Source organism: Oncorhynchus masou, chromosome 33, assembly GCF_036934945.1.
Source record: "Oncorhynchus masou masou isolate Uvic2021 chromosome 33, UVic_Omas_1.1, whole genome shotgun sequence".
NCBI classification, from domain to species: Eukaryota; Metazoa; Chordata; class Actinopteri; order Salmoniformes; family Salmonidae; genus Oncorhynchus; species Oncorhynchus masou.
In genome coordinates this window covers 3,943,709-3,959,030 of record NC_088244.1, presented here as the reverse complement: position 1 = coordinate 3,959,030, position 15,322 = coordinate 3,943,709, and the positions used below count along the sequence as shown (strand labels likewise).

Genomic DNA, 15,322 nt, shown 5'->3' with positions numbered 1-15,322 from the left:
TTAAAGGCACAGTCAACTTAGTGTATGTAAACTTCTGACCCACTGGAATTGTGATACAGTGAATTATAAGTGAAATAATCTGTCTGTAAACAATTGTTGGACAAATGACTTGTGTCATGCACAAAGTAAATGTCCTAATAGACTTGCCAAAACTATAGTTCTAACCACCCCACACAAGAAATGTGTGGTTAGAACATTTTGTTTTCATGACTCCAAACTAAGTGATTGTAAATGTACGACTTCACCTGTATATCAACAAATTGGCAAGGGCACAAGAACAGTCTGCAGTACCTGGCCTCACCCTACTAGAATCTAAAGTTAAATGTCTGGTGCTTTTGTCACCAACCAAGGAGGGCCTACAGCAGCACCTAGATCCTCTGCACAGATTCTGTCAGACCTGGGCCCTGACAGTAAATCTCAGTAAGACCAAAATAATGGTGTTCCAAACAAGGTCCAGTCGCCAGGACCACAAATACAAATTCCATCTAGACACCGTTGCAGTCAACTTTTTCAGGACGAAGGGAGAACAAAGACAAGAGGACAGGCAATAAGCAGAGGAGTATAGAGAGAAAAGGAGAGAGGGAGGACAGAGACGATGGGGTGAGGACGGGGGAGAGAAACAGGAAGTACTCATACCTCTTTGGGGGACAGGACAGAGATGTAGTCCTCGTAGATCATGCGTGCCTTCTCCTCCACTGTGTTCTTGTTCATCTCCTGTTTGAGGTCTTCACAGGCCAGCCAGAACAACATGTTCTCCTCGCTGTACTCAGTCCTTAAGAACTCTCTGAACACGTTTCGACCTGCAGGATTCTTCATCAGCTTGTCGAACGACTGGGACCAGATGCTAATCTCCTCTAATGTTGGTTTGGTGCTGAGAGATGGAGGGAAATAGAGAGAGAGGTTAAACGACTGGGACCAGATGCTAATCTCCTCTAATGTTGGTTTGGTGCTGAGAGATGGAGGGAAATAGAGAGAGAGGTTAAACGACTGGGACCAGATGCTAATCTCCTCTAATGTTGGTTTGGTGCTGAGAGAGAAAGAGAGAGAGAGAGAGAGGACCCTTTAGGATGTAGAGGTTAGGGTGTAGGGGTTAGGTTGTAGGGGTTAGGGTGTAGTGTGTAGAGGTTAGGGTGTAGAGGTTAGGGTGTAGAGGTTAGGGTGTAGAGGTTAGGGTGTAGAGGTAAGGGTGTAGAGGTAAATGTGTAGGGGTTAGGGTGTAGGGGTTAGGGTGTAGAGGTTAGGGTGTATAGGTTAGAGGTTAGGGTGTAGGCGTGTAGAGGTTAGGGTGTAGGCGTGTAGAGGTTAGGGTTTAGCGTGTAGAGGTTAGGGTGTAGGGTGTAGAGGTTAGGGTGTAGAGGTTAGAGTGTAGGGGTTAGAGTGTAGAGGTTAGAGTGTAGAGGTTAGGGTGTAGGGTGTAGAGGTTAGGGTGTATAGGTTAGGGTGTAGAGGTTAGGGGTTAGGGTGAAGGGGTTAGGGTGTATAGGTTAGGGTGTAGAGGTTAGGGTGTAGAGGTTAGGGTGTATGGTATAGAGGTTAGGGTGTAGAGGTTAGGGTGTAGAGGTTAGAGTTTATGTTGTAGAGGTTAGGGGTTTGGGTGTAGAGGTTAAAGGCTAGGGTGTAGAGGTTAGGGTGTAGAGGTTAGGGTGTAGAGATTAGAGGTTAGGGTGTAGAGGTTAGGGTGTAGAGGTTAGGGTGTAGAGGTTATGGTGTAGAGGATAAGTTGTAGGAGTTAGGGGTTAGGGTGTAGAGGTTAGGGTGTAGGGGTTAGGGTGTAGAGGTTAGAGTGTAGGGGTTAGGTTGTAGGGGTTAAGGTGTAAGGGTTAGGGTGTAGGGGTTAGGTTGTAGGGGTTAGGGTGTAGGGGTTAGGGTATAGAGGTTAGGGTGTAGGGGTTAGAGTGTAGAGGTTAGGGTGTAGAGGTTAGGGTGTAGAGGTTAGGGTGTAGAGGTTAGGGTGTAGAGTGTAGAGGTTAGGGTGTAGAGGTTAGGGTGTAGAGGTTAGGGGTTAGGGTGAAGGGGTTAGGTTGTAGGGGTTAGGGTGTAGGGGTTAGGTAGTAGGGGTTAGGGTGTAGAGGTTAGGATGTAGTGTGTAGAGGTTAGGGTGTAGGGGTTAGGGTGTAGAGGTTATGGTGCAGGGGTTAGGGTGTAGAGGTTATGGTGTAGGGGTTAGGGTGTAGGGGTTAGGGTGTAGGGGTTAGATTGTAGGGGTTAGGGTGTAGGGTGTAGGGGTTAGGTTGTAGGGGTTAGGGGTAGGGGTTAGGGTGAAGGGGTTAGGGTGTAGAGGTTAGGGTGTAGGGGTTAGGGTGTAGGGGTTAGGGTGTAGAGGTTAGGGTGTAGGGGTTAGGGTGTAGGGGTTAGGGTGTAGAGGTTAGGGTGTAGGGGTTAGGGTGTAGGGGTTAGGGTGTAGGGGTTAGGGTGTAGAGGTTAGGGTGTAGGGGTTAGGGTGTAGGGGTTAGGGTGTAGGGGCTATGTTGTAGAGGTTATGGTGTAGGGGTTAGGTTGTAGGGGTTAGGGTGTAGGGGTTAGGGTGCAGGGGTTAGGGTGTAGGGGTTAGGGTGTAGGGGTTAGGGTGTAGGGGTTAGGGTGTAGGGTGTAGGGGTTAGGGTGTAGGGGTTAGGGTTCTCACCTAGGTTCACAGTTTGATATGGTCTCCAGATGCGTCTCCAGGGATTTCCTCCTTCTGTCCTCTTCATTCCTAACGGTGAAACTGCAAGGTGGTGAAACTACATCACAGCACTTATACATAGACACACAGACCACTCACTCACTCACTCACTCACTCACTCGCTCGCTCACTCGCTCACTCACTCACTCGCTCACTCGCTCACTCGCTCACTCGCCCACTCGCTCACTCGCCCACTCGCTCACTCGCTCACTCGCTCACTCACTCGCTCGCTCGCTCGCTCACTCGCTCACTCGCCCACTCGCCCACTCACTCACTCGCCCGCTCACTCGCTCACTCGCTCACTCGCTCGCTCACTCGCTCACGCGCTCACTCGCTCACTCGCTCACTCACTCGCTCACTCGCCCACTCGCCCACTCGCCCACTCGCCCACTCGCCCACTCGCCCACTCACTCACTCGCTCACTCGCTCACTCGCCCACTCGCCCACTCGCCCACTCACTCACTCACTCACTCACTCACTCACTCACTCACTCGCCCACTCACTCACTCACTCACTCACTCGCCCACTCACTCACTCGTCCACTCACTCACTCGCCCACTCACTCACTCACTCACTCACTCACTCACTCACTCGCCCACTCACCCGCCCACTCACCCGCCCACTCACCCGCCCACTCACCCGCCCACTCACCCGCCCACTCACTCACTCACTCACTCACACAGGGTTGGGGAGTAATGGATTACATGTAATATATTGTAATCAGATTACAGATATTTTGGAAAAACTAGATTATTACATCTAGGATTACTTTAAAATTCAGAAAGGTTGTTTGCTATATCTTTCAGTGATCTTTGACACCTTTCGGTTTTCTTAATGACACCACAAGGCAGACATCACTACGATGACACACGGAATGTGTTTGATGGATCGCGTGGAAAGAGCAGGAATAGGCTTTTTGTAGGCTACAGTCCAAGCTAGATCTTCCAAAGATGTGACTGCCAAAGGTGTGACTTCCAAAGGTGTGACTTCCAAAGGTGTGACTGCCAAAGGTGTGACTGCCAAAGGTGTGACTACCAAAGGTGACTGCCAAAGGTGACTGCCAAAGGTGTGACTACCAAAGGTGTGACTGCCAGAGGTGTGACTACCAAAGGTGTGACTGCCAGAGGTGTGACTACCAAAGGTGTGACTGCCAGAAGTGTGACTACCAAAGGTGTGACTGCCAGAGTTGACTGCCAAAGGTGTGACTGCCAGACGTGTGACTACCAAAGGTGTGACTGCCAGAGGTGACTGCCAAAGGTGTGACTGCCAGAGGTGTGACTAAAACAGCTGCATATGATCAAAACATCAAAGTGTCACAACAACAACAACAATAGGCCAATAGCAAATGCAGCATATGTCATTCTGTCAGGCCCTGATCTGTTTCACCTGTCTTTGTGATCGTCTCCACCCATCCCCAGGTGTCACCTGTTCTCCCCGTTAGTCCCTAGTGTATTTATCCCTGTGTTTCCTGTCTCTATGTACCAGTGTATTTATCCCTGTGTTTCCTGTCTCTCTGTACCAGTGTATTTATCCCTGTGTTTCCTGTCTCTCTGTACCAGTGTATTTATCCCTGTGTTTCCTGTCTCTCTGTGCCAGTGTATTTATCCCCGTGTTTCCTGTCTCTCTGTACCAGTGTATTTATCCCTGTGTTTCCTGTCTCTCTGTACCAGTGTATTTATCCCTGTGTTTCCTGTCTCTCTGTGCCAGTGTATTTATCCCTGTGTTTCCTGTCTCTCTGTACCAGTGTATTTATCCCTGTGTTTCCTGTCTCTCTGTACCAGTGTATTTATCCTTGTGTTTCCTGTCTCTCTGTACCAGTGTATTTATCCCTGTGTTTCCTGTCTCTCTGTACCAGTGTATTTATCCCTGTGTTTCCTGTCTCTCTGTGCCAGTGTATTTATCCCTGTGTTTCCTGTCTCTCTGTACCAGTGTATTTATCCCTGTGTTTCCTGTCTCTCTGTACCAGTGTATTTATCCCTGTGTTTCCTGTCTCTCTGTACCAGTGTATTTATCCCTGTGTTTCCTGTCTCTCTGTACCAGTGTATTTATCCCTGTGTTTCCTGTCTCTCTGTACCAGTGTATTTATCCCTGTGTTTCCTGTCTCTCTGTACCAGTGTATTTATCCCTGTGTTTCCTGTCTCTCTGTACCAGTGTATTTATCCCTGTGTTTCCTGTCTCTCTGTGCCAGTGTATTTATCCCTGTGTTTCCTGTCTCTCTGTGCCAGTGTATTTATCCCTGTGTTTCCTGTCTCTCTGTACCAGTGTATTTATCCTTGTGTTTCCTGTCTCTCTGTACCAGTGTATTTATCCCTGTGTTTCCTGTCTCTCTGTACCAGTGTATTTATCCCTGTGTTTCCTGTCTCTCTGTGCCAGTGTATTTATCCCTGTGTTTCCTGTCTCTCTGTACCAGTGTATTTATCCCTGTGTTTCCTGTCTCTCTGTACCAGTGTATTTATCCCTGTGTTTCCTGTCTCTCTGTACCAGTGTATTTATCCCTGTGTTTCCTGTCTCTCTGTACCAGTGTATTTATCCCTGTGTTTCCTGTCTCTCTGTGCCAGTTCATCTTGTTCTCCCCGTTAGTCCCCAGGGTATTTATCCCCGTGTTTCCTGTCTCTCTGTGCCAGTGTATTTATCCCTGTGTTTCCTGTCTCTCTGTACCAGTGTATTTATCCTTGTGTTTCCTGTCTCTCTGTACCAGTGTATTTATCCCTGTGTTTCCTGTCTCTCTGTACCAGTGTATTTATCCCTGTGTTTCCTGTCTCTCTGTGCCAGTGTATTTATCCCTGTGTTTCCTGTCTCTCTGTACCAGTGTATTTATCCCTGTGTTTCCTGTCTCTCTGTACCAGTGTATTTATCCCTGTGTTTCCTGTCTCTCTGTGCCAGTTCATCTTGTTCTCCCCGTTAGTCCCCAGGGTATTTATCCCCGTGTTTCCTGTCTCTCTGTGCCAGTGTATTTATCCCTGTGTTTCCTGTCTCTCTGTGCCAGAGTAATTATCCTTGTGTTTCCTGTCTCTCTGTGCCAGTGTATTTATCCCTGTGTATCCTGTCTCTCTGTCTCAGTGTATTTATCCCTGTGTTCCCTGTCTTTCTGCCCCTGTCTATTTATCCCTGTGTTTCCTGTCTCTGCCCCAGTGTATTTATCCCTGTGTTTCCTGTCTCTCTGTGCCAGTGTAATTATCCCTGTGTTTCCTGTCTCTCTGTACCAGTGTATTTATCCCTGTGTTTCCTGTCTCTCTGTGCCAGTGTAATTATCCCTGTGTTTCCTGTCTCTCTGTGCCAGTGTATTTATCCCTGTGTTTACTGTCTCTCTGTGCCAGTGTAATTATCCCTGTGTTTCCTGTCTCTCTGTGCCAGTGTATTTATCCCTGTGTTTCCTGTCTCACCTTGTGCCCATAAAGCATTCATTTTTCACATGCAAAAAGCACTTTTCAGTAGTGCTTAAAGCATGCCATTCTGAAAGCAGCATTTATTTTTCAACTCAATGAGCCCGATCAGTCGTCCATGACAACCAAATCATAAACAACAGATTAGGCTAATTAGTCCTTCGTTTTTGGGTTACGCTCCGGTAGAATCATTTGGCTCATCTATATTTCCAAGTCTGATTTTTAAATCTGACAGACTTTGGTTTTAAATGTAAATACGGTAAATAACATATATAACCAACCGTACCAGTTAAAAGTTTGGACAAACATTTGTTTTTACTATTGTCTACATTGCAGAATAATGGTGAAGACATCAAATCTATGAAATAACACATGTGAAATCATGTAGTAACCAAACAAAAGTGTTAAACAAATCAAAATATATTTTAGTAGCCACCCTTTGCCTTCATGACAGTTTTGCACGCTCTTGACATTCTCTCAACCAGCTTCACCTGGAATGCTTTTCCAACCGTCTTGAAGGAGTTCCAACATATGCTGAGCACTTGCTGGCTGCTTTTCCTTCACTCTGCAGTCCAACTCATCCCAAACCATCTCAATTGGGTTGAGGTCAGGTGATTGTGGAAGCCAGGTCATCTGATGCAGCACTCCATCACTCTCCTTCTTGGTCAAATAGCCCTTATGTAGCCTGGAGGTGTGTTGGGTCATTGTCCTGTTGGAAAACAAATGATAGTCCCACTAAGCACAAACCAGATGGGATGGCGTATCACTGCAGAATGCTTTGGTAGCAATGCTGGTTAAGTGTGTCTTGAATTCTAAATAAATCACCAACAGTGTCACCAGCAAAGCACCCCCACACCATCACACCTCCTCCTCCATGCTTCATGGTGGGAACCACACGAGGAGATCATCCATTCACCTAATCTGCGTCTCACAAAGACACAGCTGTTGGAACCAAAAATCTCAAATTTGGATTTATCAGACCAAAGGACAGATTTCCACCGGTCTAATGTCCATTGCTCGTTTTTCGTTGGCCCAAGCAAGTCTCTTCTTATTATTGGTGACCTTGAGAGTAAGATGGCTGCCGTTTAACAGGCTCCAAATGTCCTATTTTGCAAGTTTTTTCGTGTTTGTAAATTATGTGTTTTACTTATTTTGTACATAATGTTGCTGCTACCGAAAATAACTTCTGTACATCAGAACAGCGATTACTTACCTCGAACTGGACCAAGATTTTTTATTTAATATGTCCGACGCAAAGTGTATCCTGCTATCTCTGGAACGGGCCCAAATCCCCCGGAGGTCGGGAATTCGGAGAATTTGTAGGCGAGTGAATAAACTTCCACTACCATCTGTTCTATTGGCCAACGTTCAAAAACAAAACGGATGATATACGATCAAGACGATCCTACCAACGGGAAAATTTAAAAAAATCTTATCCTATCTTATATTATTATTAAATAATTATTATTGTTGTTTAAAACCGAGTCGTGGCTGAACGACAACATGGATAATATAGAGCTGGCGGGATTTTTCATGCATCGGCAGGACAGAGCAGCTACGTCTGGTAAGACGAAGGGTGGGGGTGTGTGTCTATTTGTCAATAACAGATGGTGTGCGATGTCCAATATTAAAGAAGTCTCGAGGTATTGCTCGCCTGAGGTAGAGTATCTCATGATAAACTGTAGACCACACTATCTACTAAGAGAGTTTTCATCTATATTATTCGTAGCAGTCTATTTACCACCACAGACCGATGCTGTTACTCGGAACGCACTCAACCAGCTGTATAAGGCCATAAGCAAACAAGAAAATGCTCCTAATGGCCTGGGGACTTTAATGCAGGTAAACTTAAATCCGTTTTACCTCATTTCTACCAGCATGTAACATGTTCAACTAGAGGGGAAAAAAACTCTAGATCACCTTTACTCCACACACAGAGATGCATACAAAGCTCTCCCTCGCCCTCCATTTGGCAAATCTGACCATAATTCTATCCACCTGATTCCTGCTTACAAGCAAATATTAAAGCAGGAAGCACCAATGACTCTCTCAATACGGAAGTGGTCAGATGATGCGGATGCTAAGCTACAGGACTGTTTTGCAGCACAGACTGGAATAGGTTCAGGGATTTATCCAATGGCATTGAGGAGTACACCACCTCAGTCTTCAATAAGTGCATCGATGATGTCGTGTCCACAGTGACCATACACATATATCTCAACCAGAAGCCATAGATTACAGGCAACATCCACATCGAGCTAAAGGCTAGAGCTGCCACTTTCAAGGAGCGGGACACTAATCCGGAAGTGTATAAGAAATCAAGCTGTGCCCCATCAAACAGGCAACTCGATTACAGACTACAAAGGGAATGCTGCATTCATTGTAGCTGGGGATTTTAACAAGGCTAATCTGAAAACAAGACTCCCTAAATTGGATCAGCATAACGATTGCGCAACCAGGGCTGGTAAAACCTTGGATCATTGTTATTCTAACTTCCGCGAGGCATATAAGGCCCTCCCCCGCCCTCCTTTCAGAAAAGCTGACCACGACTGCATTTTGTAGCTTCCTGCCTACAGACAGAAACTAAAACAAGAAGCTCCCGCGCTCAGGTCTGTTCAATGTTGGTCCGACCAATCTGATTCCACGCTTCAAGACTGCTTACATCACGTGGATTGGGATATGTTCCGCATTGCGTCCAACAACAACATACGCTGATTCGGTGAGCGAGTTCATTAGAAAGTGCATTTATGATGTCGTTCCCATTGCAACGATTAAAACATTCCCAAACCAGAAACCGTGGATTGATGGCAGCATTCGCGTGAAACTGAAAGCGCGAACCACTGCTTTTAATCAGGGCAAGGTGACCGGAAACATGACCGAATACAAACAGTGTAGCTATTCCCTCTGCAAGGCAATAAAACAAGCTAAGCTTCAGTATAGAGACAAAGTAGAGTCACAATTCAACGGCTCAGACACAAGAGGTATGTGGCAGGGTCTACAGTAAATCACGGATTACAAAAAGAAAACCAGCCCCGTCACGGACCAGGATGTCTTGCTCCCAGGCAGACGAAACAAACTTTTTTCCTTGCTTTGAGGACAATACAGTGCCACTGACACGGTCCTCAACCAAAACCTGCGGACTCTCCTTCACTGCAGCCGACGTGAGGAAAACATTTAAACGTGTTAACCCTCGAAAGGCTGCAGGCCCAGACGGCATCCCCAGCCGCGCCCTCAGAGCATGTGCAGACCAGCTGGCTGGTGTGTTTACGGACATATTCAATCAATCCTTATCCCAGTCTGCTGTTTCCACATGCTTCAAGAGGGCCACCATTGTCCCTGTTCCCAAGGAGGCTAAGGTAACTGAGCTAAACGACTACCGCCCCGTAGCACTCACTTCCATCATCATGAAGTGCTTTGAGAGACTAGTCAAGGACCATATCACATATCCTACTTACAAAGCATGTAGAAGTCTGTATTTTTTTATCATGGGTACACTTCAACAGTGAGAGACGGAATCTAAAACAAAAATCCAGAAAATCACATTGTATGATTTTTAAGTAATTAATTTGCATTTTATTGCATGACATAAGTATTTGATACATCAGAAAAGCAGAACTTAATATTTGGTACAGAAACCTTTGTTTGCAATTACAGAGATCATACGTTTCCTGTAGTTCTTGACCAGATTTGCACACACTGCAGCAGGGACTTTGGCCCACTCCTCCTTCTACCTCCAAGCCATAAGATTTCTGAACAATTAAACAAATGGCTACCCAGGCTATTAACATTGACCCCCCCTCATTTTCTACACTGCTGCTACTCGCTGTTTATCTTTGCATAGTCACTTTACCCCTACCTAAATGAACAAATTACCACAACTAACCTGTAACCACATTGACTCGGTACTGTAAATAGCCTCATTATTGTTATTTTATTGTGTTAATTTTGATTATTCATTACTTCAGTTTATTTGGAAAATATTTTCTTAACTCTTTCTTGAACTGCTGTTGGTAGTAAGCATTTCACGGTAAATACCTACATTCGGCAAGTTTCACGATTTAAGTTTGATTCTATTTGGTTTATTTGCAGCATTTCAACCTGATTCACCTCTGAACAGTTGATGTTGAGATGTGTCTGTTACTTGAACTCTGTGAAGCATTTATTTGAGCTACATTCTGAGGCTGGTAATGAACTTATCTTCTAACTCTGGGTCTTCCTTTCCTGTGGCGGTCCTCCTGAAAGTCAGTTTTATCATAGTGCTTGATGGTTTTTGCGACTGCACTTGAAGAAACTTTCAAAGTTCTTGACTTTTTAAGGATTGACGGACCTTCGTGTCTTAAAGTAATGATGGACTGACATTTCTCTTTGCTTATTTGAGCTGTTCTTGCCATAATATGGACTTGGTCTATTGCCAAATAGGGCTATCTTTTGTATATCCCCCCCTACCTTGTCACAATACAACTGATTGGCTCAAATGCATTAAGAAGGGTAACTGAGTGTAGGGGGGGGACAGGGGCACTGTGAGTGTAGGGGGGGACAGGGTAACTGAGTGTAGGGGGGACAGGGACACTGAGTGTAGGGGAGGGACAGGGACACTGAGTGTATGGGGAGGGGACAGGGACACTGTGAGTATAGGGGGGGAGGGGACAGGGACACTGAGTGTAGGGGAGGGGGACAGGGACACTGAGTGTAGGGGGGGACAGGGACACTGAGTGTAGGGGGAGGGGACAGGGACACTGAGTGAAGGGGGGGACAGGGACACTGAGTGAAGGGGGGGACAGGGACACTGAGTGTAGGGGGAGGGGACAGGGACACTGATTGTAGGGGGGACAGGGACACTGAGTGTAGGGGAGGGGGACAGGGACACTGAGTGTAGGGGGAGGGGACAGGGACACTGAGTGAAGGGGGGACTGGGATGCTGAGTGTAGGGGGGACAGGGACACTGAGTGTAGGGGGGAGGGGACAGGGACACTGATTGTAGGGGGGGGACAGGGACACTGAGTGTAGGGGGGATGGTACAGGGACACTGAGTGTAGGGGGGACAGGGACACTGAGTGTAGGGGGGACAGGGTAACTGAGTGTAGGGGGGACAGGGACACTGAGTGTAGGGGGGAGGGGACACTGAGTGTAGGGGGGACTGGGATGCTGAGTGTAGGGGGGACAGGGACACCGAGTGTAGGGGGAGGGTACAGGGACACTGAGTGTAGGGGGGGACAGGGACACTGAGTGTAGGGGGGGGACAGGGACACTGAGTGTAGGGGGGACTGGGATGCTGAGTGTAGGGGGGACAGGGTAACTGAGTGTAGGGGGGACAGGGTAACTGAGTGTAGGGGGGACAGGGACACTGTGATTATAGGGTGGGGACAGGGACACTGTGAGTGTAGGGGGGACAGGGTAACTGAGTGTAGGGGGGACAGGGACACTGAGTGTAGGGGGGACAGGGACACTGAGTGTAGGGGGGGGACAGGGACACTGAGTGTAGGGGGGACAGGGACACTGTGATTATAGGGTGGGGACAGGGACACTGTGTGTGTAGGGGGGGACAGGGACACTGACTGTATGGGGGGACAGGGACGCTGTGAGTGTATGGAGGGGACAGGAACAGTGAGTGTATGGGGGGGGGACAGGGATGCTTTGAGTGTGGGGGGGGACAGGGACACTGAGTGTATGGGGGGACAGGGACACTGTGAGTGAAGGGAGGGGACAGGGACAGTGAGTGTAGGGGGGGACAGGGATGCTTTGAGTGTGGGGGGGTGCTGTGAGTGTAGGGGGTGCTGTGAGTGTAGGGGGTGCAGTGAGTGTAGGGGGTGCTGTGAGTGTAGGGGGTGCTGTGAGTGTAAGGGGGTGCTGTGAGTGTAGGGGGACGCTGTGAGTGTAGGGGGTGCTGTGAGTGTAGGGGGTGCTGTGAGTGTAGGGGGTGCTGTGAGTGTAGGGGGGTGCTGTGAGTGTAGGGGGGTGCTGTGAGTGTAGGGGGTGCTGTGAGTGTAGGGGGGTGCTGTGAGTGTAGGGGGGTGCTGTGAGTGTAGGGGGTGCTGTGAGTGTAGGGGGGTGCTGTGAGTGTAGGGGGTGCTGTGAGTGTAGGGGGTGCTGTGAGTGTAGGGGGTGCTGTGAGTGTAGGGGGGTGCTGTGAGTGTAGGGGGGTGCTGTGAGTGTAGGGGGGGTGCTGTGAGTGTAGGGGGGTGCTGTGAGTGTAGGGGGGGTGCTGTGAGTGTAGGGGGGTGCTGTGAGTGTAGGGGTGGTGGGTGCTGTGAGTCACCTACCATGAGCAGCTACAGCAGCAACACCAGCAGAAGCAGCATGTGTTTGGTCTCTGAGTGTTGGTCTGCCTGGGCGACATCTCGCTGGCAGTCATTGGAGACCCTCCGTCTGCCGGGACAGGGCCTGTGTACTGGGAGAGAGAGAGAGAGAGAGAGAGGGAGAGAGAGAGAGAGAGATTAGCACACATACTTATGAATGGAACACCCCCACACACAGGGGTGTATGCATACAGATATCAGATATGCACATGTACACACACACCAACGTGAATAAACACACATGAGGTTCAGCGGTACATCGAGGCAGAGTTCAAGCAATGTCAGTCCACTTAAACATCAGCTCTTTATGTTTTCATACATCAGTCGTCCATTAGTCTCTCTCTTCCTCTCTCCTTCCACCTCTCTCTCCCTCTCTCCTTCCACCTCTCTCTCTCCTTCCAACTCTCTCTCCCTCTCTCCTTCCACCTCTCCCTCTCTCCTTCTACCTCTCTCTTCCACCTCTCTCTCCCTCTCTCCTTTCACATATCTCTCCCTCTCTCCTTCCACCTCTCTCTCCCTCTCCCCTTCCACCTCTCTCTCCCTCTCCCCTTCCACCTCTCTCTCCCTCTCCCCTTCCACCTCTCTCTCCCCTTCCACCTCTCTCTCCCTCTCCCCTTCCACCTCTCTCTCCCTCTCCCCTTCCACCTCTCTCTCCCTCTCCCCTTCCACTCTCTCTCCCTCTCCCCTTCCACCTCTCTCTCCCTCTCTCCTTCCACCTCCCTCACTCCTTCCACCTCTCTCTCCCTCTCTCCTTCCACCTCTCGCTCCCCTTCCAGCTCTCTCTCCCTCTCTCCTTCCACCTCTCTCTCCCTCTCTCCTTCTACCTCTCTCTTCCACCTCTCTCTCCCTCTCTCCTTTCACATATCTCTCCCTCTCTCCTTCCACCTCTCTCTCCCTCTCCCCTTCCACCTCTCTCTCCCTCTCCCCTTCCACCTCTCTCTCCCCTTCCACCTCTCTCTCCCTCTCCCCTTCCACCTCTCTCTCCCTCTCCCCTTCCACCTCTCTCTCCCTCTCCCCTTCCACCTCTCTCTCCCTCTCCCCTTCCACCTCTCTCTCCCTCTCTCCTTCCACCTCCCTCACTCCTTCCACCTCTCTCTCCCTCTCTCCTTCCACCTCTCGCTCCCCTTCCAGCTCTCTCTCCCTCTCTCCTTCCACCTCCCTCTCCCTCTCCCCTTCCACCTCTCTCTCCCTCTCTCCTTCCACCTCTCTCTCCCATTCCACCTCTCTCTCCCACTCTCCTTCCACCTCTCTCTCCCTCTCTCCTTCCACCTCTCTCTCTCCTTCCACCTCTCTCTCCTTCTCTCCTTCCACCTCTCTCTCCCTCACTCCTTCCACCTCTCTCTCCCTCTCTCCTTCCACCTCTCTCTCCCCTTCCAGCTCTCTCTCCCACTCTCCTTCCACCTCCCTCTCTCTCTCCCCTTCCACCTCTCTCTCCCTCTCTCCTTCCACCTCTCTCTCCCCTTCCACCTCTCTCTCCCACTCTCCTTCCAACTCTCTCCCTCTCCCCTTCCACCTCTCTCTCCCTCTCTCCTTCCACCTCTCTCTCCCTCTCTCCTTCCACTTCTCTCTCCCCTTCCACCTCTCTCTCCCTCTCCCCTTCCACCTCTCTCTCCCTCTCTCCTTCCACCTCTCTCCCCCTTCCACCTCTCTCTCCCTCTCTCCTTCCACCTCTCTCTCCCCCACTCATTCTACCTCTCTCCCTCTCCTCTTCCACCTCTCTCTCCCCTTCCACCCCTCTCTCCTTCCACCTTTCTCTCCCTCACTCCTTCCACCTTTCTCTCCCTCACTCCTTCCACCCCTCTCTCCCTCTCTCCTTCCACCTTTCTCTCCCTCACTCCTTCTTCCTCTCTCTCCCTCTCCCCTTCTACCTCTCTCTCCCTCTCTCCTTCCACCTCTCTCTCCCTCTCCCCATCTACCTCTCTCTCTCCTTCTACCTCTCTCCCCCTCTCTCCTTCCACCTCTCTCTCCCTCTCATAAATATGGGTTGTATTTAGTTCTTCACTGGTTGCACTTTTCTTGTGGCAACAGGTCACAAATCTTGCAGCTGTGATGGCACACTGTGGTATTTTACCCAGTAGATATAGACGTTTATCAAACTTGGATTTGTTTTCTAATTCTTTGTAGAGCTGTGTAATCTGAGGGAAATATGTGTCTCTAATATGGTCATACATTGAGCAGGTGGTTAGGAAGTGTAGCTCAGTTTCCACCTCATTTTGTGGGCAGTGAGCACATAGCCTGTCTTCTCTTGAGAGCCATGTCTGCCTACGGCGGCCTTTCTCAGTAGCAAGGCTATGCTCACTGAATCTGTACATAGTCAAAGCTTTCCTTAAGTTTGGGTCAGTCACAGCAGTCAGGTATTCTGCCACTGAATCCTGCATGTAGGGTCTCTATTTGGTGTTTGTCACATTTTGTGAATTCTTGGTTGGTGAGCGGACCCCAGACCTCACAACCATAAAGGGCAATGGGCTCTATGACTGATTCAAGTATTTTTTGTCAGATCCTAATTGGTATGTCAAATTTTATGTTCCTTTTGATGGCATCCTTTTGATGGCCGTTCTTGCCTTGTCTCTCAGATCGTTCACAGCTTTTTGGAAGTTACCTGTTGTGCTGATGTTTAGGCAGAGGTATGTATAGTTTTTTGTGTGCTCTAGGGCAACGGTGTCTAGATGGAATTTGTATTTGTGGTCCTGGTGACTGGACCTTTTTTGGAACACCATTATTTTGGTCTTACTGAGATTTACTGTCAGGGCCCAGGTCTGTCAGGACCCAGGTCTGTCAGGGCCCAGGTCTGTCAGGGCCCAGGTCTGTCAGGGCCCAGGTCTGGCAGAATCTGTGCAGTAGATCTAGGTGCTGCTGTAGGCCCTCCTTGGTTGGTGACAGAAGCACCAGATCATCAGTAAACAGTAGACATTTGACTTCAGATTCTAGTAAGGTGAGGCTGGGTGCTGCAGACTGTTCTAGTGCCCTCGCCAATTCGTTGA

At 48.9% G+C, this 15,322-nt stretch overlaps 1 protein-coding gene across 3 annotated transcripts in view; it reads right to left on the bottom strand.

The window, feature by feature from the left end:
- The window catches only part of LOC135527691 (regulator of G-protein signaling 20-like), a 90,189-nt gene that overhangs the window by 20,018 nt on the left and 54,849 nt on the right, over positions 1-15,322 (bottom strand). For 2 of the 3 annotated variants that reach the window (XM_064956193.1, XM_064956192.1), the window contains exons 3-5: positions 12,306-12,433; positions 2,624-2,704; positions 637-871 (exon numbers count right to left, since the gene is read on the bottom strand). In XM_064956193.1, coding sequence (XP_064812265.1) covers positions 637-871; positions 2,624-2,704; positions 12,306-12,433 — 444 coding nt within the window. The remainder of the gene's footprint in view (positions 1-636; positions 872-2,623; positions 2,705-12,305; positions 12,434-15,322) is intronic. The other variant, XM_064956194.1, reaches the window with a different exon arrangement.